Below are 24,779 nucleotides of genomic sequence, written 5' to 3'. Positions count from 1 at the left end.
AAGAATAATTGGATTCATTCGCAAAGAGCCAACTGCTACCCCAAATTAAACCCGTGTCCTAGTTAGAAACATCGCATATTATAATAATTGTTGTTTGCTTCCATGTCTACCATTTGCACTCCTAGGATTTTATGTTGCTATCTACTAATGAATTTTTCAAACAGACATAATCAAGCTTCTAGAAGTGTCTAAAGAGCTTGACGAGACACATGCAGTCAGAATGAACGGAGCTCTCACCCTGCATAACGCAGACCCTTATAAGTAAAGGATCCTAAAGGACTAAAGAATTCGATGCCAGTTAATCTCAATTCAATTTGTTATGTAAGTAAAATCGAGATAGTTGAAGGGAAGAAGAGGGCAGGTTAATTCATGACTAGAAGGGATGGAAAGTAGTATGACAGCTTCCCTGTGCATACCTCTCACCCAAATCCAACTTTTAGGAGGCACAAATCGAACAAGAGCATTTAATTATTAGACACATTGAACAACATATGAACTACACAAAAAGTGCAATTTACCAACTGACTAAACTGGCAAGAAAACTTAAATGGTGTAACTCACTTGTCTTTCAGTTCCAAGAAACCCTGGCATAAGAAAGTCAAAGAGTGACCACAGATCCAACACGTTATTCTGCAATGTAAGTCAGATTCATTGTTAAGCACCCAATGAGCTGTTGTAAATATTCAGTTGTGGTTGAACTACTAACACACCTGTATTGGTGTTCCACTCAGAATGAGGCGGTGTTGTGCCTTCAATTGTTTAACAGCAACTGTTATTTTCGACTTAGAATTCTTTATGATATGTCCCTCATCTAGAATGCAATAGTTCCAAAACAGCTGTCTAAGATAATCAACATCTTTGCGGATGACATCATATGATGTCACAATAACATTATGCTGCTTAAACTGAGACCGTAGAGAAATGCGTTCTTGTGCAGAACCAACATACTGGAGGGTGGTAAGCAAAGAACCGTCAATAAACTTCTCTATTTCATAAACCCAGTGGCCAACAAGGGTTGAGGGGCATATTATCAAGGATGGAGGTAGTTCCTGGGAACTATTTAGAGCAATGTGCTCTGCTACATCAGATGCCACAATTGCTGATGCTTGAAGGGTTTTACCAAGGCCCATGTCATCACATAATATCCCGTGAAGACTAAAGCGCTTCAAAAATGCCAACCAGTTTATACCTTCTTGTTGGTACCTGAAAGCATAAGAGAGAATTTTAGACAAAAAAACAACTACTAAAACGTTCTCAAGCGCAAATTGAAGTTCCATTCTTTCCCTCTTTCTTTGGGGCTTGGCTTAAGGAATACTCTATGCGTTTCAAATAAGGCACCAAGGTTAAATGGATGTCCCACAAGGAGACTAATGCAAATAAAGAGAAATTGAGCTTAATAGAAATTCTCCTTCGCTTGGATTTGAGAGAAAAGGAGGAAGTCGTCATTTTTATTTCTACATTCACCAACATGGCCCAAGAAAAGCAATTTTCTTCCTCTTTATTTATTAGGCAAACCAAACAAGACAGATTAGCAATGTTAAACTTTGTGTTTTTTGCATCTCTTCCCTAGTTTCCACGCAGATATAGAAGCAGCAGTGACTAGAAATGACCTATCATGTTCCTCAAAAGAACACATCTTGCAGGACATATTTATGTTTTTCTGCAACTATGTGATTAAGTTGTGTGGCAGTTTAGAAACAGATGGACTATGAACAATATGAATAAAAGTACTTGTAGTATGTAATGTTTAAGCGCAATATGCTGTCCATTATATCTTTTCAATTTTCTTCGTTATTGTTAAGCATGGAGTTTATGCTTCGGGCTACAAACGTGCAGCTGGTCACTTAGAATAGTATCTCTTCAGCCATTGGTGTACAAAAAAATTCGAGTATGGTAAGCTCGCAACACAATCTCCAATAAGCTCTATCCAGAGGGTAATTCACGTAGCATGAATTACCTTGTATGGTAAGCTCGTGACACAATCTCCAATAAGCTCTATCCAGAGGGTAATTCACGTAGCATGAATTATCTTGTCTTGGCTTCAACGGTGTAGTGAATATAAAAGCAGGCACAGAGACCATATAAAGCAAGGTAGGTGCTTGTGTTGTTCATGGCATACTGTTCATGTAATTGCAGCATCTAAAATACAGAAAGCATACCTTATTGATAGATATCCTAAGACAGACTCTTGCCACCCTCCCCCCTTCCCCATAGTGCATGTTGCCCACATTCATGCACATGATATACTTTCAACTATTTCTTCTGGCACATTCCAATGCTAATCATCTCACAACAAGAAAATGAATCTTAAAGCCTGATGATAGATGGCGATTTTGGTTCCACCAACCCTTGTTATATGGATAGAGAGAAACCAAAACAAGGAAAAAGAAGGTAGGAGAAAGAGGAACATATCGATCTCGGAAGTGGGAGACCGATATATTAGTTTTTAAGAAAATCAGCTCATCACAATATCACATTGCAGACACTTGAGAGAAAATCAGTGGCTAAGTAGTACCTTCTCAATGTCACCTTTAGTTCAGTTGAGAGCTTGTAATCGTCAATATGAGAGTTGTCAATTAGCTGCTCCAAAAATTTAACATCTTCTTGACTTCTTGATAGGTGTTCACTAAGACCAACAGGAGGAGAAACACCACGTGCTAATGGAAGTAGAGGCACAAGGGTGGCAAAACTATGTGTCACACTCTGTCTGACAGAATGATCTGAATCACTCATACACCTCAGAAGGGGAACTACCAAAAGGGGAGCATATGGAACCAGCTCGATACCAAGTCCCTGGACAAGCAAACTGACAAGCATGCCAGCTCCTTGTTTAGAATGTACAGATGTAACGTCACCTAACATAGGCACAACATTCTCAATAACTGAACCCATCACATCCAATGCCATTGACTTGGCCAAGGTTGTAATACATCTAGATGCAGCTAATCTCACAGCTATATGTGAATGACGAACACATCTGAAAATGCATGGAAGGAGAGTGAGGAGTTTCGGTCTTAATGTCTCATCCAGCAGTGGTGCAATAGAACGGACTACCTGTCACTCGAAGGAAAAAGAGTAAGAAGACAGAGACAATGCTTAAGTCAAGGAAAGAAAGAAAGCATCCAACTGAAATAGAATACTGAAACTAATCATGTCTTCATGAATAATATATGAAACAATAACAAGCTAAGTGATGACAAATGCTAATTATCATATACTCCTCCCTCTGTCCCATTTTATGTTGGCACACTTTCCTTTTTAGTTTGTCCCAGAAAGAATGTCATTTTTCCATATCTAGAAACAATTTAACTCTAAACTTCCCATTTTACCTAAATGAGATGTGATAATAGCCATGCAAATATTTATGGCTTGTTTTAAACCACAAGTTCAGAAGTCTTTCTTTCTTTCTTAAACTCTGAGCCCAATCAAACAGTACCATATAAATTGGGTCAGAGAGAGTACATTTCTGATGAATTGACTCTTGCTAAAACTTGCAGTTGTTGCTTCCCAAAGGTAACAAATATATAATGTCTTAGGTGCATTATTCATTTGCCTTTTGTTTTCTTTCCAGCAAAAAACCCCAAGCCAATGTCAGTTAAGCAACACTTGTAAATTGGCTTCTGTAAGCATGTGATCAAACTGCTCGACCTTAATGGCAGACTAGTTACACCTCTGCTACTGTTATCTGTACGAGCAACTTGCACTCACTCCATCGCAAAAGAGATGACATGATTCAATCTTCACAAATGAAATAAGCAATGTTTCTCTAGATTCAAACAACTATCAACTTTAAGTTTTAAAAAACGGATAAATTCATAAGCTACATGACAAGTACTAGAAAACATATATAGGATTTTCGGACGGAGAAGAATTTTGGTTCTTCTTTAGATAGTAAGCAGGACAAACATAATGAGGAAGTGTTGGGCCTTCAAGGATCAGCGGGTATATAAGAGCATTTTTAAGATAAGAGAACTCCATCTCCTCCTTCACTTCCAACATTTGAGCTTGATTGTTGGTTCTCCTCCTTTCTATTCCTCCGACATGAGGTTTTTCTGCTTACTAAAATAAATATCCTTCAGGAGTTAATAAAGTGGAAATGATAATGCAGCTAAGAATCACCACAAAGAAACTAAAAAGCTCCTATAAATCCCAACCAAACAACATTTTCTTACTTTCGTTATTGAAGCCCGATATTTGTAACAAAGTCCTACCGCCCAAGAAATAATTGTGAGTTATACCCATAATAATCTCTAGGAAAGAGAAAATCCCAGAAAAAATTAGAGATTTTGATGATAACCTATAAAAAAAATCTGCTTTCTACAGGTAATTAACATCAACAAAGAGTTGTTGATATTTTTTTTACAAAAAGAAGAGGACTCAGCATGGCATAGTTACCTAACAGAAGGTACAGAGGACTGAGATCAGAATAAAGGGTAGCTTCACAAAGAGAATCATTTCCTACTACAATTGCATTCTCTGGTCCAATCGCTGTTTAGCAATAAAAGTATAAAACAGTACAAGTATCCCCTCTTGCTTGTAAATGATCTTCAATGATAGCAAATAAAAGAAGGAAATAGAGCATGGGAGGTAGCTCCATTGGCACTTGAGCACCATTGGAGAATAGGGACAAAACTTCTGCATCTTTTGCATAGCCCCCAGAACATCAGATCATCCATCCATCCATTCACCCAAATGGATGACAAAAAGTTTCATGGGAAGCCATTTTAGCCTACTTTTGTGCATACTTCTTACATACCATATTTATTCCCTTTTTGGTTGCATTTGCAATAAACATGTAATTATCAAAAAGTGCAAGAATCGAAGAATTATGACCATTGGGACTGACCTGGATATTGTTAATCAAGTTCTGAGGATCCTTAACCAACTCAATAGCTTGAGTAATAAGCCTTTCATCTTCTGCAGTCATGCCTTCAAGATTACAAGGCTTAAGAACTTCCACTAGGCAGTCCCACAGCTTAGGTAGCTTTTCAAACAAGGATCCACCCAATTTTTCACATAAGAACTTCAAGGCAAGTTCAGATCCACGTCTACTGATGAAGCCCTCAACCTTTGAACGATCTTCACCAGGGGAGAGCATATGAACTTTTGATTTATGTCTATTACTGCTACTTCCTGAGGATAGAAGATCATGCTCTTCAATTATTTCTATAGAATTCAAAATTCCGGCTTGAGGTGTCTCACAAGGATCCATGCATGTCAAACTACAGAGGTTCTTAATTAACTTATCATTTGGTCCAGGCTTCCGTCCCATACAACGATAGATAAGCTCTGCAAGAGCCTCAGCCGCCTTACTTTGTAATATCTCCTCCTTCAAAAATGAACAATTATGAACATACAAATAGCAAGTGCTCTCTGTTCAGGAAATTTCAAACATTATCCACTTACCTGTTCTCTCTTAATAGAAGCCATCAAAGGCAAAATAATTGGATTCAGTTTCACGGGAAGCTCATTCATCCAGACAACAGCAGCAGCCAGTAAAGAAGAGACAGTAACATGCAAATTATTCTGCAAGTTGTCAAAGGAAAAGACTTGGAAGTTAGAAAAAATGATGTGATAAATCAGCAGAAGACTAAAGCTAATACACTTAACCGGTTAATCAGATACCATGTTTAAAGAATCACCCCAAAAACATACCTGGACGCATTTCAAATACCCAGAAGTGGTCAAAAGCCTCTGTTTGAATGTTTCTAGTTCGTCCAGACTGTTCTGCTCAGCAGATTCCTCCCCCCCAGTATTAATACTTGAAAATTGAAGTTTAGATGCAAAATTCATTGCATCATCCGCACTGAGATTATCCAGGTCAACCGGGGTGGATGATAACAAATCTTTAAACATGTCAGATGACTCGGTCACAAGGTACAGTTGACGAGCTTCATTGCGCATTTTATCATATGTTCTTGAGAGTTCAATGTAAGGAAGAAGAGAATCTTTTGTAGGAAAAGCAGGATTAGTGCAGCCTAACAAATCCAACAACCAGCTCCTAAAATTACTAGAGATGCCAGCAACGACCCCATCCATATCCAAAATGTTCCTGGTTTTCAGTTCTTTAAACCAAGAAATAAGCACCATTGAAGCTACCTGATTCACCATCAAAACTCCAGTTTAAATTTGGCATATAGAAGGGGAGATATAAAGGCAAAATATGAAGACCAATGCTGAACACTTGTTTAAGATTATGTACCTCGCGTTGAACTCCAGATAGAGAGGTAAGCGCCTTCCATAAGGGGTCAATAAAAAATTTCAAAGAACCTTCACGCAGCCTAGAAGCTAAAGCGCCCAAGACTGTAGCAGTAACAACGCGTGTATACGTGACCGACATGTCGACATCAGCACCAACCACAATCTTTCCACTGCTGGTGGAAGCCTCTCCACTTTTCTCCACCACAGTAGTGCCTTCACCTGAATCTGAGCATATGCTTTTAAGGGAATCGTTTTCCGATTTCACAGCTCGCATCTTTGCAGCTGCTTTGAAGTGGCTTTTGCGAGGAAGAGCTACAGGCCAAAACATTTTTGCAGTATCCAATGATGAACCATATGGAGTAGTTGCTAACTCCAACCAGGAAGAAAAATATGCCTTTGAAGCATCTTCCAAGTCTTCCACCGGGCACTAACAGCAATTGAAATAGATATCTCAAATATAAGAAGATTAATAACTAAGACCAATTTTCTCAGCTAACAATAAAATGACTTGCTCAAGGTTAATGATTCAGAAGCAGCAATCCTGTCTTCTGATGCCTTTTTTTTTTTTTTTGAACAGTTAACATATCTATTATCAACAAAGAAAATACACCAAAGGTGTACTTCTGATCCCTATTTAGCCTACATTAAATAATAACATTGTAGCCCTACTTAATCTTTTAGCCAATTATATGAAGCTAGCATATTCTTTCCCTGGATAAGTTGATGCTTCCTTAATAACATGGGGAAAAAGTGAAAGAGAGATGTGAAATTTCACTGAAAGGAGTAACAATTAACTAGAGGGACGATTCCAAACTACTGTTTTTCCTCTTAAGTACATCAAAGCCTAACGGATGAGCGCTTTGAATCTGAATACAGAATTCACATCAAATTATACCTCAAATGACACAAAAGGAAACAAATAAGCAGGCTCTACAGAGAAAATTCATACTTAATAGATAGAGAAGAGGGTCAGAAATTTTTTTTAATTGTCATTCATAAACATGGCCAAATTGACCATATACAGGGGATATACCAAAAAGGTAAAGAATCTACAAAAAGATATGATTCTCTACAAGCTCCACCCAATCATCTATACAACTAGGGATTTTCTGTTTACACCAAGAGAATATAAGGGAAGAGGGTCAGAAACTTTGTAGAGACAGGAATTCATTTTCAGATGAAATCGGATTAAAACCATCAAATGAATGACTCCATTTTCTAGATAAGGAAATTAAATATCCAGCCACCTCAATTTTTCCATCCAACTAAATACAACCTACCAGAATCTCTAGCAACTAACTAAATAGCTGAATACCAGACTTATAATCACCTCCAGATATGTCATCTTAGAAAAATCTCTTCTACCAACATAGGATAGTATCCCTCTGTATCCCAAATCCCAATCACCTCCAGATATGTCATCTTAGAGAATGCTCCTATTATTTTCATGATATAATAAGAAAAATTATAAGGATTCTTTTCATGGTACAATCTGCTAGAACATCTCTGATTCAAATATCAGCTATCAATTAAGACAATAATGCACTATCATAGTCATTTACAGAATTTTTGTGTTGCCGCAATACAATATAGCACTGTGAAAAGTGAAATGCTGATCTTGGGTTTACTTGGGACGAACAGGTATACATAACAAACCTGGAGAAGGATCCTCCAAACCCTGCCTGAGCACTGCACGATCTCCTCATTTGATTCAAGCAGCAAATTCTGGAAAACAATCCTGAGAGTATCACCCAAAATAAATGAAGGCCAGAAAGAGCTAGATGACTCAGCAATGCTCCTCTTATATTCGGCTTCAAGCAATCGCTCCTGTACAAGAAAATTTAAATATCAGCTATATATCTTCTATACTCGGGCGCACTTGCACTGTATAAAACCAATTTATGCAATGACAAATCTATCAAAATACAAACAGATAAGACCTTCCTACGGCGATGTATACAACTAATAACAGTCCAATATTTTAATAGCAAATAAAAAAAGGATCAAACAGGGAAGATTACCAAAGTCCGGATAGCTGAATAACGGACTGAAGTGATACTATGTCTCATGAAAGGCCATAATCTTGGCGCCAATGTTGATAGCATATAAGGATTTTCTGAAGACCATATCCCTTCCCCAAGGTCATCTTGTCGATCAATTTCATTGAGATCAAATTTCTTTTTCTCCCCAAAAGCTTTGGGAATCATTTGCTCCTGAGAGTAGATCTCTGCCAACAGATTCATCACACTGCATTATCAAAGGCACAGAGAAGATCAAGATAAACTTTTGGGGGTGATCTGGAAATTCAAATTTATGAACAAATGAGATAGCGGGAAAGGCAGAGAAACTCTACTGCCTAAAGATCCTGCCACACAAGGCAGCTCATCATTAACCACAATCATTAAGGAAGGGGGAGGAGAAATAAGGAAGCGGACAGCGGGGATATGAGACAGAGGTCGGGGCAAATGGGAGGGGAAAAAGAAATGTGTTGAAGGATTCTAAAATCACCAGTTGGAATTTGAGGGGAATGAATGACCCAAACAAAAAGGCCATCATCAAACTAGGTGTTAGGAGCACTCCTGTTATTGCCTACGACCAATTAAATACAAGTTATCTTCTTCTTCCTTTTTTACATAGTTGGAATAATATCTTGACCAAACAATAAAGTGAACGACTGATATGAGATATTGAAGGCTAAAAGCTTGCAGAGAAGAAACAATCGCACGTGAGGAATGAAATTCACCAAGTTGAGCAAGTTTGTAACTCAAAGTTGAAGGGACCTTGTGAAAAAATAAAAATTACCTGCTCGTAGATGGACTTAGATCATCCAAGTCAAGCAAAATATCCCAAAGCAACATGATTATAGAATGCAACAGCTGACCGTTTAAAGCAACAACAGACGCTGCAGTGGGTAATAAAGCATCTGCTGCAACAGCTCTCACATCATCATCAGGATCTTCGAGCCCAGCTTTACATGCCGGGAGAACACAGCCAAGCAACTCAGTAAGCATCTCCTGTTCTCATGGGAGAATCAAATTAGCAACAAAAACAGCATAGTCGGTAGAATGTACATGCAACAAGAATACTAAAAGGAGTTGAACTGGAAACTTCTGTGGATAACATATGAGACCACACTGCCAACTCTGCAGGACTAAAACCAGCTATCAAGTTAACACTTCTTCAACCCCTGATTGTATTCTAAAGAAAACAACAACAACATACCCAGTGTAATCCCACAAGTGGGGTCTGGGGAGGGTAGAGTGTACGCAGACCTTACCCCTACCTTGGGAGGTGGAGAGGTTGTTTCTGAAAAACCCTGTATTATCAATCCAGGGAAAATACCATACAACCCACATCACCAAAGCAACTTAAGATCCAATAAATAGAAGACAAAAGTAACGTGCTGGAGATTGAGTTTCATTTTCTGATTCTCTTAAAGGACGTAAAAAACAGCATTATACATCTTCTTTAGACAAATCATAATTCCTGTTAAAAAAGATCAGAAGAAAATTAATAGGAAGAAATAATTTCATAATCATCCTATTCCTAGTTATTTCATCGACCAAAATAAGATTAACTACAGCTACAAGTAGCAACCAACAACCCAACTTCAACCTTTTGTTCGTCTACTCACTCAAACACAAAATTTTCCCACTAGCCTTGTTTTTCTGTTCGTAAGCTAACAATGTTACTAGGTGACAGTTCAAGAAAAGAAATTCCAATGACTCAAAAACTCGAGCACGAACAACTTCACTACACAAATAGTTTAAAATCAAATTGCATATAACAATCAGATTAGATTATTTAAGGCAAGAATCCAGCAGAAAAATCCAGCTAAGCAAACCATCCAATAAAATAAGGTTTACCTGCCGCACGGCAACTAGATATTTGATCCCCAAAAGACTCCCATGACGAATCTCCCATTCCGGTCTACGCTGAAAATCCCAGAACAGCTAATTAAAACAGTTGTCAAAACCTATTCTGAAAGGGACACAAATCAACAATCTGCCTGTCCCAAATTGAATACCATTGTTGAACTTAAAATATGAAACTTCGGATGATATTAAACTTTTAAAGTCTTAAACTGGTTGATGTTCAGTTGGAAGAGCGGGAGAAGAAGGAGAAGCCGAAGGGCTTGGAACATTGTCCCTCTTGCGCTAATGTGGGTTGTTTGGGAAGATAGAAATAGGAGAACGTTTGAAAGGGGTAGAGTCGAGCTTTTCTCAGTTGAGTATTCTCCGTTCCATTATTTTCTTTTGGTGCACTCAGAAAGTCCCTTGTTGTATAGATGACTGGGTGGAGTTTGTAGAGAATCATGTCTTTTTGTAGATCCTTTACCTTTTTGGTATACCCCTTGTATATGGCCATTTTTATGAATGAAAATACACTTTCTTGATCAAAAAAGGTCTTAAACTGGTTAATAGAGAAGAGACTTATATTAACTGAGGTCTTTTAGCACACCCTCAAGCAAGCCAGATTTCTTTCCAGAACCAGGTACATCAAAAAAAAATACTTGTGTGGGTGGCAAGTGGCAGCAAAGACTCAAAATTCCTCTCTATGCCGTTGAACTATTGACTCCACAACACCTTCAATTAGGCAAACCTCAAGGAAGGTACATACGATTAACCTCTAAAAGTTAGGTCTATAGCAAACTTAGCATGATCAACGAAGATCAAATTGTGTGTTGTCTAATACTAGATGGGCCCACATGTTGGGCTGAAGCTTTTTGGTTGAGGAATAGAAAAGAGAGAGGTCGTCACTGTGCAAAAGAAGACCGAAATTTTTATATTAGCCCACTCTCTTCACGCAGTTCTATCTTTACACTATTTGACAGAAGAGACCAAGAAGAGACCATGACGTTAAGTTTTGCAGATGCTATTGCTTTACTTGCACTATCAGACATGGCAGAAGGAATAATTGAGATTTCCAGTTAGAAGTTAATACAATTGGTGAAACTATCTTTTTACCTAAATCAAACACTTACTAGCATTCCAAGACACAGTGAATTGGATAAACGGAGCAAAGGGAGTAATGCAAGATATGGTAAGGATTTACAATGCTCATTAATTCGTTCAAATGAAAGTGAATTGTAAGAAGTACAACAACCATACTAATCCATCTCAACTGGGGACTACTAGCTAGAGGGAAAGGAGAGTATCAACTTGTGATGGAAGTTAAAAATCTTAAAAGCCATACCACAAAAGGCTGCGCTCGGGTCATATTTACCTGCATCTGTAACAAGATATTCAGTGTCTCGTGAACTAGAGTAGGATGCATGTACTTAAGCACAGCGCCTAAAGCTTGTGCGCAAGTCTCACGAACAGGAGCCACAACTTGATCCGATACATAGTCTCCAAAACTGTCAATGACAGAAAAAGCAAAAAAGTGGAGGATGGGTGGGGTATATCAGTAACCTACAGAAAAATAACCATTCATATCGAGAACTATGGAATCAACAGATGAAAGGCAAGCAGTAATACAACAAAGTTCCATTCCTTAACAGTCAACGGCAAAAGAAGCGAAATGGGGGGTCAGTAACCTAAAGAGAAAAAAAACCTTCACATCAGGAATTATGGAATCAGGCAGGGCAACCAGTAATAAAATAAAGTTGAGATACAGACAGCTAAAGAAATATCTTGGAAAAGGCAGAAAAGGGGAGAATGCAAAAAATTGAAAAGGGAAAGCACATTGCTATAAGCCTCAGAAAATTGAACCAAGAGCAGTCTACCAGAAAGAGTACAATAGTGTAATCTTTAGGCAGCTTTTGTTCCTGTTTGGTATTCCAAAACATTTCTCAATGTCTATAGATTAATTAAATGCTGTCTTCCTTTTCTTTTTCTTCTGGATTATTTTTCTCTCTTTCATTTTAATTTCTTTTGGATGGGGGATTGAGAACAAAGCTAAACTCAAAGATATCAAACCAAGGAGAGGAGACCATACCGATCCAATGATAAGACACACAAGAAACGAATAGCACAATCCTGAAGAAATTCACAATTCTTGAGCCAAGAGTGCCTAGCCAGTTTAACCAAGTTCATCAGCTCACAATTCTCAGGAAGATTTTCTAGATTACCCGTCTTTTCCATAGAAGTCTTATCCACGCCACCTCCCTTCTCCTCTGACATATCACTACCCAGGCTTCCACCACTGAGATGAGATTGAGTCTCCGGCTTAACAGAACCAACGCTAAATTCACCATTTGCCTGTACAACCGCCAAACTCAATCCAGCATCTTCCACTTTTACACTAACACTGCCAGGATCACCATCCATGCTGGTACAGACCATTGTATCCATTGCCAAATACGATGCAACTTCAGGTTCAACCTTCAGTTTCTTGGAAACTGACTCTAACTCATCAGGTGGAACCTGCATATTCAGATCAATTGGCCTCTCCCTTTTAACAGTATTGTCGTCTACCCTCAGATCAATTGGCCTCTCCCTTTTGACAGTATTCTTGTCTACCCTCTCTTTTATTTTAATATTTAATGCACTATCACATCTCAAGTCTGGAATAATAACTCCTGCATTAGCACCTTGATGAGTTAAGATCTCTCTCATAGCCATGACACTGCCATGACGAACCTCCCATACTGAAGAAGAATAAGAAACAAATATCTTAGAAGAAACCCATGAAATGAATTAAGAGCAACAGGATAATAGAAGTTGCTTACAAGGATCAAACATATCAAGGATGAGTTGCTCAACAAAACTCTGAAATGGCCAAATCTTATCTCCGTCATACTCTAGACCATCTTCATCAGAGATGTTTTCACCAAGTAGCTGCAAAAAATATATTTCAAGACTCGGAATCTTTGAGGTTGATAATATAGATAAAAATTGATAATTACTAAAGCACATGCTTTTAAATGCAGAAGTATGTGAAATGATATACGCAGATTTATCAAGAATACTAAACCAAAAAAATTTCCTACAAGAAAAACAATAACATAGTGGACGATTTCCATCACCATGAATAAAAGTTTTAGAAAAATAAAGAAGTTTGTTTGAAATTGAGGCATAGTTGATTAATCTATTGAAGAAACACCTTATCAGATCAAGAGGATGAATCGAATTGATCTTTAAGGGTATAATAAAGCCGTATCTATAGTAATCATTAATATTGATTTTTTTTTTACATTAAACGACCCAATAAACCAGCAAGAAGGGGAATTTTAGACAACTGTGCCACAGCTTGCATACATGATCTTGACTGTAAATTAACCAATAACCAACGAATTTACCCCTCAAGCTTTAATGGCAAATTTACAGAGCAGTTATCAAGTTTAATGTCAACTGACCATATCTACAATTCTATACAAACAGTTCAAATTAACCCACTTCTACAGTTTCAAAACTCTCCTAAAAATTCCTAGAATATTTTGCATACATGATCTCAAGTTCTCAATAATTATTAGCTAACAAACTACTCAGCCCATAACCTTCAATTACATATTTACAGGAAAATATAACTCCCAGATTCACTGCACCATACTAGCTTAGGTGGCACTCAAATTTATGGGCTCCACATCAACATCCTCTAGATACGATGCCAGTCCAACTCTAAACAAGTTTATGTCCAGTTTGTCACTTGGGTTTACTTTGCAGGCAGGACTCATAAAGCCTAAAACAGACATCCAGATATCAAGTCCTTTTACAACAGCATTGCAAAGCCTGCAAAAGACATAGGGGTAAAGGAAACAGCAGCCTAGGTACCTACAAAGGCAACAACTGAACTGCCACACTCACAGAGACAATTATCTAACAACAGCCCGAATTCCTATACTTGGTCCCGAAGCAACCGCTCACAGCAAAAGATTGCAAGTTGCACTTCCAGACTAAGTCAGTAGCAATGACTATCAATTTGTAAAAGAATCGTGGCACCTATCGGAAACAGCCTCTCTACCCCTGCGTACATCCTACCCTCCCCAGACCCTACTTGCGGGATTGTACTGGGTATGCTGCTGCTGCTGTTGTTGTTGTTGTAAAAGAAACGCGGCACCAAACAGATGAACTTACTAGAATCAAGGCAAAGCAACTCTGGATAACTGATAGATGGAGAGGTCCAAAAGTAGATATAATAATAGTGCCAAGACGAGATTCAAGTATAATCCTCGACAGAGACCTGGAGACCTAGACTTCTCCCAGATTAATGAGTGGACTTAGGTTTGATAGCAATTGCACAAAGAAGACCCGGGGATTTAGAAGCTCCAAACTAACAATCGTACTTAGAATCTGAAAGCACCACGACATAGCATTCATCGACAGTGAAGAAGCTAAGACAAATCCCCATGTACAATGCCCATACAATTTTCACCCTTCAAGACTGTACTAATATCTATCCAGAAACAAAATAAGAAGAAAAACTAAAATGCATCCATAAAAGATTATACAATCATCTACTATAGTTAGGATATCCGATATCCTGTGAACTCTAAAAGTTCATGAACAAACAAAAACAGGACTCTTTGAATGTAAAGAAATTTTTCACTCCATTACACGCACAGATATCTTTCTCTATCACACTCGGTATGATAGGAGAGCGGGCAACTACGAATTCAGAATCTCAAAAGACAAAGAAAACGAAGAAAAAGAGATCATAACAAAATCCAAAAACATGAAGATGCTAGAAGAGAGTAACTTTCAGCACGTGAGTGAAAATAAATATGCATATCGATATTAGTAGCACCTAGTATCTGAATTATGTAAGTGTACAGCACAGTTAGAATATCTTGTAACCTTATTAGAGCTTGACATGTCAGGACCCATGCCCCTAGGAGATATTATATCTTGTGATTGTGGAGCTTCTGTATCTCCATCCTTATTCCATCCTTTTGTTTGGTCCTTTGAGCTTATTTTTGCTTTCCGCTTCAACAGATTCAATTCCCGTGCACTTGGCCTCCGAGATCTGACACTTGGTACCATATTTGCGACAAAATGCCGGATATTGCTAACTGGCCTCGATGAATAATATTGAGCAGCAACACCATTTCCTGGAGAATTAGCTCTCTGCATGATCAGGTCCTCATCCCTTATCATTTCATTGACATCCATGAACTGTTCGCACACATCTAATCCTGATTACGAGAATGACTACCTGTTAGTTTGCAAATAATTTATTTGTTTAGCCACATGAGAGAGAGAATAAGAAAGCACCCCGCTACACTAACTAGCAGAGATGAGGGAACCAACCTCAGGATTTTTCATGTGAGGAAAAAATAGTTACCATCTAAAAACTGGTTACAATTATCTCAATCAGGAAAAAGGGGAAAAAGCGAGTGAATTATAAAATTGAAGGAGCAAACATGTTCCCTAAGAAAACTTAATTCCACTTGAGACTTCTAATTAGTTGGACTAAGTACAACAGTGGAGCATTCTTCTAACTACAGCATCTACAATTTACTATGCTGAAATGCACTTAGACAGAGCAGGTCCCGCAGCCCAGCAATACCAACAACTGAACTAGTAAATGTCGAGACTTCTACACACTGCCATATCTACCATATACTGATGTATAGAAACAAGAGTTAGGATTGGTGTGAATAATTTAACTAATGCAAAAATGTAAACTAGCCTAGAAAGCAAGTAAAATGATCAATGGCCACAAGCATGGATACAAGGGAGACTACGCTCAAGTAACGATCCAATGTATTTCATGATTTACAAGACTTAAATGATCTAAGAACTATCCTCACCAAGGCATGCTAGCACATGCACTTATGGGTGGTTAGGTATGTAACTTAAAATAAGGAAACTAGTTATTAAACTCACTGAGCTATGCTACTTTCTCCCACATGCAGGTGGTCAGGTGTGTAACTGAAATTCAATCTATGAAGTACTTCGTAATAACCTCACATACCTAGCACAGTTTCCTCCCATAGCTGCACATCTAATCTGTTACGCGGCGCCTTCTTGAGATGTTTAGAAGGGCGACGTAAGGCTAAGTAATCCGACTTCCGTGTGATCACTATCCGCCAACCTGAGGTCCCCTCTACACGCTAGACTAGACTGTCAGTGCCGTGTAGGAAAACCGTGTCGTCAACAATTGCAATGAGAGAATTGAAAACGAAAATGCTTGCTTGTATTAACAGAGAATTGATTACAAGAGAGCTGGGGTGTTCGAGGGGGAGAGAACACCTTTGCAGAAGATTTGAATGCTTTTTGATTTCACCGACTATATCCCCCCTAATAATGCTTTAAAAAAAATAACCCAAGTTACAGGAGTAGACATAAAAAAGCTAGAGAATCATAATACAAGAACAGGAAGTAAACTACTCTATATTTACATCAAAAGTGACCTAAACTAGAGCAGGTCCATTACAGCATCTTCGGATCGTGGCACTGCCGTGCGCACCGGGGTGCGGGCACGGTCGGGCGCGCATGGGCGCAGGCTGTCGTGCGCGGGCGCTGGGGCGCTGGCACTGTCGTGCGCGCGCAGGCGCTGGCATCGGGCGCGCTGGGACGCAGAAGGTCGGGCACTGCGCGCGGGCTGCCTGGCATGGGCACATGGGCGCTGACTGCAGGCAAGCGTTGAGGGCGCTGCTTGCTGATGGGCGCTTTGGGCACTGCCGGCTGGTGGGCTCAATCATGAGCAAACGATGGGGCGACATTGGCATAGGCGTTCTTGTCGCTTGGTGCGACCGAGACCACGGGGTCGTCCATGACACTGGGGCCATGGGGTGCGACCAAGGGGTCATTGGGCATGGCGGTAAAGCCACCCATGACATTCTCCCCCACCTGATTTGGCGACGTCCTCGGAGCCTTCTGTGCAAGATAATCATCAATCAAATCCTGGAAGGCCTTCAAGTCTTTCACCCTTTCCCATGTGTTCTCCTCAGCATCGCATCCCATCCATTTCACCAAGAACTCCTGGTGGTCTTTCCGTGATGCATGAATCACCCGATCATCAAGTATGGCTTCTACTGCTCTTTTGCCAGATGATTTGTTTGCTCAAATACCGGGTATTGTGAGCTGGCTCCTTGAGGGATCATCCTTGTCTTCCTGAAAAGGTTTCAATAGGCTAACATGGAAAACTGGATGGATCTTCCACCAAGCTGGGACATCAATACGGTAAGCCACTTCCCCAATGCGTTTCACAATGGACAAAGGTCCAATATATTTTTGCAACAGGCGAGGGTCGCTAGTCCCCGCAAATAGGTACCGCTTTGGGATTTTCACCATGACTTTGTCACCAACTTGATACTCCACGAAACGGCGATTTTGATCAGCATGTTTCTTCATCCGCTTCTGGGCCTTCTCAAGGTAGCTCCGCACTATCTCTAAGTTCTGCTTCCATTCCTTAGAGAAGCTGGCAGCTCTAGCAGATTTAGACACATTTGGGGCATCAACAGTATGGGGAAGAGTGGTTGCTGCCCGGTAACAATTTCAAAAGCGCTTTTGTTGGTACTCGAGTTCTTTTGGGCGTTGAAACACAACTGAGCAGCATCCAAGAGCTTCACCCAATTCCTCTGAGAACCAGTCACAAAGTGCCGAAGATAGTCCTCCAGCATGCCATTGAACCGTTCCGTCTGGCCGTCAGATTGGGGATGAAAACTCGAACTGTGGCTCAACTTGGAACCCATGCACTTGAAGAGTTGGGTCCAAAAGTTGCTAGTGAAGCGAGAATCGCGATCACTAACAATATCCCAGGGCAGACCCCAATATTTAACAATGTGGGCAAAGAAGAGTCGAGCCGTCTCTTCTGCTGAAACATATTTAGGGGCCGCAATGAAAGTAGCATATTCGGAAAACCGATCCACCACAACCAGAATGGTGGTCAGATCTCCGACCTTGGGCAAGCCAGTGATGAAATCTAGCGAGACACTTTCCCAAGGCCTCGTTGGGACAGCTAGAGGCTGCAGCAGACCCGCCTGGGTCAAGCGATCGGACTTATCTTTCTGACACACTAAGCAAGTCCTCACATACTGAGCGACATCATCTGCCATCTGGGGCCAATAATATGCACGGCGCAACAGCGCCATGGTCCTTTCCTCTCCCGGATGGCCTGCCCAAAGAGTATCGTGGCATTCCTTCAGAAGGGTCCTCCGCAAGTCACCTCCCTTAGGCACATAAAGACGGTTCCCTTTGACTCTGAGAAACCCATCTTCCATATAAAACTGGCGAGTGTTTCCCTGCTCTGCGAGGCTAATCAAATGTTGAGCAGCAGGGTCCTTAGGGAGCCACTCCCTTATCAGATCTTTTATGGGTGTGGAAACTTCGCTTCCCCTAAGGGCGGCGAGTAAACACACCGACGCTAAGTCAGCCCTTCGACTCAGCGCATCAGCAACCTGGTTAGTCTTCCCGCTTTTGTATTCCAAGTTAAAGTTGAACTCTGCGAGAAGTTCCTGCCATCTGGCCTGTCGCCCGTTCAGCTTTGGCTGGGTCATGAAATGACTGACAGCCGTGTTGTCCGTCTTCACAACGAACGGGGTCCCCAACAAGTAGTGCCTCCAAAGGCGTAGGCAATGGACGACAGCCAATAGCTCTTTCTCATGGGAAGTATGGCGACGCTCTGCATCCTTTAGTTTCCGGCTCTCATAAGCAACCGGGTGCCCATCTTGCAACAACACCCCACCCAAGGCGAAGTCTGAGGCATCAGTTTGTACTTCAAAAGGCCTGGCCATATCAGGAAGGGCCAGGACTGGGCTACTAGACATAGCCCTCTTCAGCAAATCAAAGGCCTCCTGGCGCCTGGGAGACCAATCCCACGGCGTGACCTTCTTCAAAAGTTCTGTCAACGGCACAACAATGAGCGAGTAACCTTTCACGAACCGGCGGTAGAAATTAAACAAACCAAGGAATGACCTCAAGCCATGAATATCCTTGGGCGGCGGCCTGTCCGCAATCGCCTGAATTTTCTGTTGGTCCATCTTGATCCGCCCCTCTTCAATGACGTGACCAAGAAAGTCAATCTGTTTCTGGGCAAAGGAGCACTTAGACAGCTTCACATATAATTCGTGCTCCCTTAGCCGAATCAACACCTTCCGCAGGTGCCCAAGATGTTCCGCCAATGTCTTGCTATAGATTACAATGTCATCCAGGTAGACCACCACAAATTCGTCGATATATTCGCGGAATACCTGGTTCATCAAAGTGCAAAACGTGGCAGGAGCATTCGTCAAGCCAAATGGCATGACCAAGAAGTCAAACGACCCATATCGTGTCATGCAGGTCGTTTTCTGTTCATCACCCTCGGCAATCCTCACTTGCCAATACCCTGTCTTAAGATCAATTTTTGTAAACACTGTTGCACCACCCAACCTGTCAAATAGATCCGCCATCAGCGGGATAGGGTACTTGTTCTTCACCGTGATCTTGTTTAGGGCTCGATAATCAACACAGAGCCTTAAGGTACCATCATGCTTCTTTTGGAACAATACTGGTGAACCATATGGAGATTTTGATGGCACTATAATCCCTGCGTCCAACATTTCCGTCAATTGCCTCCGAAGCTCGGTGAGCTCGGGTTGTGACATTCTGTAAGGTGCACGAGCAGGTGGCTTCGCACCCGGCACCAGCTCGATCTCATGATCCGCATTCCTCCTTGGCGGCAAGCGCTTTGGCAGCTCCTGTGGCATCACGTCTTCGAACTCCTTCAGGAGCTTCTTCACGGCCATAGGCATAGGGCCAGAAGAACGCTCCATATCCTCAATACACAAGGTAGCCAAGAACGTGTGTTCTTGTCTCTTGACCCCCTTGTTCAGTTGAAATGCTGAGATGTTCCCGTCCTTCATCTTTCCTCATCTTTCCTGGTAGCGCAGGGATGAGGCAAGTCTTGGCCCCATTTATTCCAAACACCAACAGTGCATCCGCAAATGGAAATGGGATGACATAATTTTCCCTCATGAATTCCAATCCCAGTATCAGCTTGAAGTCGTCCATGATGACAATGGACATATTCATCTTTCCCTCTAGAGAACTCAACTTGTTCGGCACTCCCTTTGACGCTCCCCGAACTGGTATGGCTGGAGAGTTGATTGCTTTGACGCGACCCCGGCCTTTCTCCACAACAAGACCAAAATACTCCATCTCAGTGGAAGCTAGATAGTTGTGGGTAGCACCTGTGTCCACCATGGCCCTAACGGGCTTACCATTCACTCGCATATCAACGAACATCAAAGTTTTGCTTTTGCTAACGTAGCGTTGGAGTTTCTCCTTTGGGGCCTTCTTTGTGGCAGCTGGAGTAGGATCTTTCTTCTTGCGAAGGCTGGCACTAGACTCGCCCTCTTCCTGACATATGGCATTGAGAAATTGAGTGAAGGCACCCATGGGTTCCTCCATTTCCTCTATTTCTTCGATTTCCTCCTCTGCCTGGCTCTGCTGGGCAGCATTCAACTTTATAACCTGAGGACAATCAGCCCTCATGTGCGGTCCACCGCACTCGAAACATCCGCCCTTTGGAACATAGGGCGTTTTCCCACAATTTTTATTTGGAGACGCAACACTCACACTGCCAGACGAGGAGGTCCTAGATTGGTTGGACCCTCGGTCTCCCCCACTTCTACTAGGGCCACCCCTGCTGTTGTTGTTATAGTTGTTGTGTTGGCCTCCTCTTATATTCCCTCCCCTAGGAGGTTGTTGTGGCTTGTCCTTTCGAAGCTCGACCTGATAGTCGACAAGGCACTCAGCAGCTTGCATGGCCCTTGTCACTGTGTCCACCCGTTGCCTTTGCAGCTCTGCGCGGGCATAAAGCTTCAGTCCTTCCATGAACGTGAAAAGCTTGTCTTTCTCACTCATGTCCCGAATACTCAGCATGAGTGCGGAATACTCACGCACATAATCCCTAACTGACTTGGTCTGGCGCAGCTCCCTGAGCTTCCTGCGCGCATTGTACTCGACATTTTCTGGAAAGAATTGCAAGCGGATAGCCGCCTTTAGTTCCTCCCATGTCGTTAGATTCTCTTCCCCGGCCCTGATGGCTTCAAACTTTACCCGCCACCAAAGCTTAGCATCGCCTTGCAAATACATGGTAGCAGTTGCTACCTTCTTTGGTTCCTCCAACTCCCCCACGGCCTCAAAGTATCGTTCAACGTCAAAAATGAAATTTTCAACTTCCTTGGCATTTCGAGCACCGTGGTAGGCCTTTGGCTCCGGTATCTTGATTTTCTGGGGCGCAGGCGCATGATTCCCAGCGCCCCCACCCTGATTTCCTCCTCCTCGGAGTACTCCATTTAGGGCCGCTTGAAAGATATTAAGCTGGCCCATCAACTGATCAATAGTTTGTTGCATTGCAGCTATGTTAGCTGCCTCCTCAGTCCTTCCTTGTCGCAACTCCTCCACAATCAGTCGTGTTCCCTCAAAATCACGACTCATGTGCACGATGTCGTTGCTAGCCGTCGTTGTCTTACGGTCCAGGTCATCCATCCTTTCAACCATACTAGCCCTCAGAGCGGGCACAGTATCATTTAGCTGTCTCAGTCCCTCGACAGCTGCTTCGAGGTCCGTAATATGTTCCCCTTGAGTCCTCACCATGGCTGGTGACAAACCCCGTCAAAACTTTTTCCTTCGTTTGCTAGCCAATCCAAAACTTGGCTCTGATACCAACTGTTACGCGGCGCCTTCTTGAGACGTTTAGAAGGGCGACGTAAGGCTAAGTAATCCGACTTTCGTGTGATCACTATCCGCCTACCTGAGGTCCCCTCTACACGCTAGACTAGACTGTCAGTGCCGTGTAGGAAAACCATGTCGTCAACAATTGCAATGAGAGAATTGAAAACGAAAATGCTTGCTTGTATTAACAGAGAATTGATTACAAGAGAGCTGGGGTGTTCGAGGGGGAGAGAACACCTTTGCAGAAGATTTGAATGCTTTTTGATTTCACCGACTATATCCCCCCTAATAATGCTTTAAAAAAAATAACCCAAGTTACAGGAGTAGACATAAAAAAGCTAGAGAATCATAATACAAGAACAGGAAGTAAACTACTCTATATTTACATCAAAAGTGACCTAAACTAGAGCAGGTCCATTACAGCATCTTCGGATCGTGGCACTGCCGTGCGCACCGGGGTGCGGGCACGGTCGGGTGCGCGTGGGCGCAGGCTGTCGTGCGCGGGCGCTAGGGCGCTGGCACTGTCGTGCGCGCGCAGGTGCTGGCATCGGGCGCGCTGGGGCGCAGAAGGTCGGGCACTGCGCGCGGGCTGCCTGGCATGGGCACATGGGCGCTGACTGCAGGCAAGCGTTGAGGGCGCTGCTTGCTGATGGGCGCTTTGGGCACTGCCGGCTGGTGGGCTCGGTCATGAGCAAACGATGGGGCGACATTGGCATTGGTGTTCTTGTCGCTTGGTGCGACCGAGACCACGGGGTCGTCCATGACACTGGGGCCATGGGGTGCGACCAAAGGGTCATTGGGCATGGCGGTAAAGCCACCCATGACACTTATGGGTGGTTAGGTATGTAACTTAAAATAAGGAAACTAGTTATTAAACTCACTGAGCTATGCTACTTTCTCCCACATGCAGGTGGTCAGGTGTGTAACTGAAATTCAATCTATGAAGTACTTCGTAATAACCTCACATACCTAGCACAGTTTCCTCCCATAGCTGCACATCTAATCACATGCCATATACTGAAATTTGCTTTCTACAGATCATAACTACCATCGACCACCCAATAGGAAATACTTCTTTTGAGGTTTCTACGAAATTCACATGGTATTCACATTAACAAATACAAAAAACTGCAATGAGTTCTAAATATTGGAATTCGATTGGTTGGATGAAATAAATGACACCATAAATTCCATATGTTTCTTCTCCAACTTGCATGGAAGTTCAAGGATAAAGGTAAGGAATACCTGCCTAAGAGATTTCAAATTTACTCCTTCCCACCCCCACCCCCAAAGAAAAGAACGTAATACAGCACGAGGTGATTCTAGATACGCAACAGTTGAAGCGGAAACCAGCATTAGGGTTAAGATACTAAGTGAAACAAGAGAGTTTTGAAGACAAAAGTTGAAGCAATAGAAAGGAGGCAAACAATGAAAATGATTACTTTCTAGCATCGCTGCCATCTTGAAGAATGTCAATAACATAAGCCTTGGGTAGTGTCTAAGAACATGCTCAGGTTTATTAACTGCCCAACGCTCATTTTGGGTTTATCCCAAAATTGTGTCTTATTTTCTAAGAGGGAAACCAATTCTCCACAAAATTCAGTATTCTTTTATTTTTATTTGTCAACCAGTTACTTTTACAATCTACTTTTGCCCACTTTGACTCAAACACAGTTAAACTCGAACTCTTATCTTAGAAACACTATGCCAACAATGGGACCCCCTAACATAGGGAGGAAAGTGGCCGAACACATTGCACAAATGAGATCCAAAACATAACATAGGAAACTATACAATCGATCTTGATTAGAAATAAAGAAATATTTAGTGTACATTGCAATTCTCTCTATCTTCTTAATGGTACCATGTCACCTCTTTCATTCATCTAGCTTCCTTTTTCTTTGATAACGGAAAAAATCCTGAGGGCCAATGGCGCACGTTTCGAACTCGGTAGATATGGGTACACCTCTCTAACCTTCTCCAATTAAATACTAAGCTTTTGTCAGCAACAGGGTTCGGACCCATGATGAGCGAGCATCGCTCTTACCACTACACAAAAGCCCTGAAGGCCTTTCATTCATCTAGCTTTCAAGCTTCATCCTCCTTATTCATCTTTTGGAATACATCTAGGCTCATCCTCTTACAAACACCCCCTACCCCACCCCCCACCCCACCCAAAAAAAAAAAAAAACATATCCCATACATAATGAGGAAACAAGAAAAAAGTTTGTTCTTTGAAGAACCTTTATCATTGCTATCCATGGAAGATGTTCACCTACTATGAGTGGCAGGAGAGAAAAGGAGCTTGACTAAGAGAAGCTCAATTACTCTTTAATATATATTAACCTCTTCAAGCCCTTCAAGAAGATAATAGTCTCCGCTAGTTTTAGAATGTTACGGGGCATAAAACTACTAAAAAAAAAAAAAAAGAAGGTTGCAATAACAGATATATACACCATCAAAAGTCACAAGACTACATATATTATCAAAGAGATTGGATTTTTTGTTGATTTGCACAATACTTCAACATTGTAACAGAGCTGAACCTATTATTAGAGCAGAATACCCTCTCTTGAAATATCTTACAAGAAACTCCTCTTTTATTGGCCTCAATTTCAAATACAAAATCCCAGTCCATGATCGTTGTGGAACAGCCTTCCCCTTCTTCATTTACCAATCACCACTTCACTTGAATGGAGAACTAGATATTAGTTGTACTCTTTCAGATACAAGATATTTACGACAAGCTAATCTGTTTCTGATCCACTGTGAGAAAGCACCCAGATCAGTCTGCCAAAGTTCCAGACCTACTTATCCACGGAAAATTGCTAAAATCTACTCATTAAATTTGTCATACTCCCTGACTGACTATAGCACTCAACGTTACCTTCATATCACAAATCCTAGAAATGTCTCTTCTGAATCTTCTCCAATCAAACCATGGCATGCATTCACCTTCTCCTAAGTAGGCTAACCTCAACAAAAGCAGGACAATGATAAGGTAAAACAAGCCAAGAAAAGTTAGTTTAA

The 24,779-nt window shown here is 41.5% G+C and overlaps 1 protein-coding gene across 3 annotated transcripts in view; it reads right to left on the bottom strand.

Annotated features, from left to right (window-relative positions):
- Positions 1-24,779, bottom strand: part of LOC132635558 (TATA-binding protein-associated factor BTAF1) — a 44,709-nt gene that overhangs the window by 8,150 nt on the left and 11,780 nt on the right. For 2 of the 3 annotated variants that reach the window (XM_060351989.1, XM_060351990.1), the window contains 15 exons: positions 14,940-15,277; positions 12,875-12,983; positions 12,142-12,793; positions 11,428-11,560; positions 10,068-10,136; positions 9,004-9,215; positions 8,223-8,448; positions 7,858-8,028; positions 6,203-6,628; positions 5,656-6,099; positions 5,407-5,526; positions 4,847-5,329; positions 2,516-3,054; positions 711-1,203; positions 562-630 (listed from right to left, as the gene is read on the bottom strand). In XM_060351989.1, the coding sequence (XP_060207972.1) occupies positions 562-630; positions 711-1,203; positions 2,516-3,054; positions 4,847-5,329; positions 5,407-5,526; positions 5,656-6,099; positions 6,203-6,628; positions 7,858-8,028; positions 8,223-8,448; positions 9,004-9,215; positions 10,068-10,136; positions 11,428-11,560; positions 12,142-12,793; positions 12,875-12,983; positions 14,940-15,277 (4,484 nt within the window). Of the gene's footprint in view, positions 1-561; positions 631-710; positions 1,204-2,515; positions 3,055-4,846; positions 5,330-5,406; positions 5,527-5,655; positions 6,100-6,202; positions 6,629-7,857; positions 8,029-8,222; positions 8,449-9,003; positions 9,216-10,067; positions 10,137-11,427; positions 11,561-12,141; positions 12,794-12,874; positions 12,984-14,939; positions 15,298-24,779 lie in introns of all 3 variants that reach the window. The other variant, XM_060351991.1, reaches the window with a different exon arrangement.

The sequence above is a fragment of the Lycium barbarum genome, chromosome 4 (genome assembly GCF_019175385.1).
Source record: "Lycium barbarum isolate Lr01 chromosome 4, ASM1917538v2, whole genome shotgun sequence".
NCBI lineage: Eukaryota > Viridiplantae > Streptophyta > Magnoliopsida > Solanales > Solanaceae > Lycium > Lycium barbarum.
The sequence above is the reverse complement of the archived record's forward strand: the minus strand, read 5'-3'. Positions and strand labels throughout refer to the sequence as shown.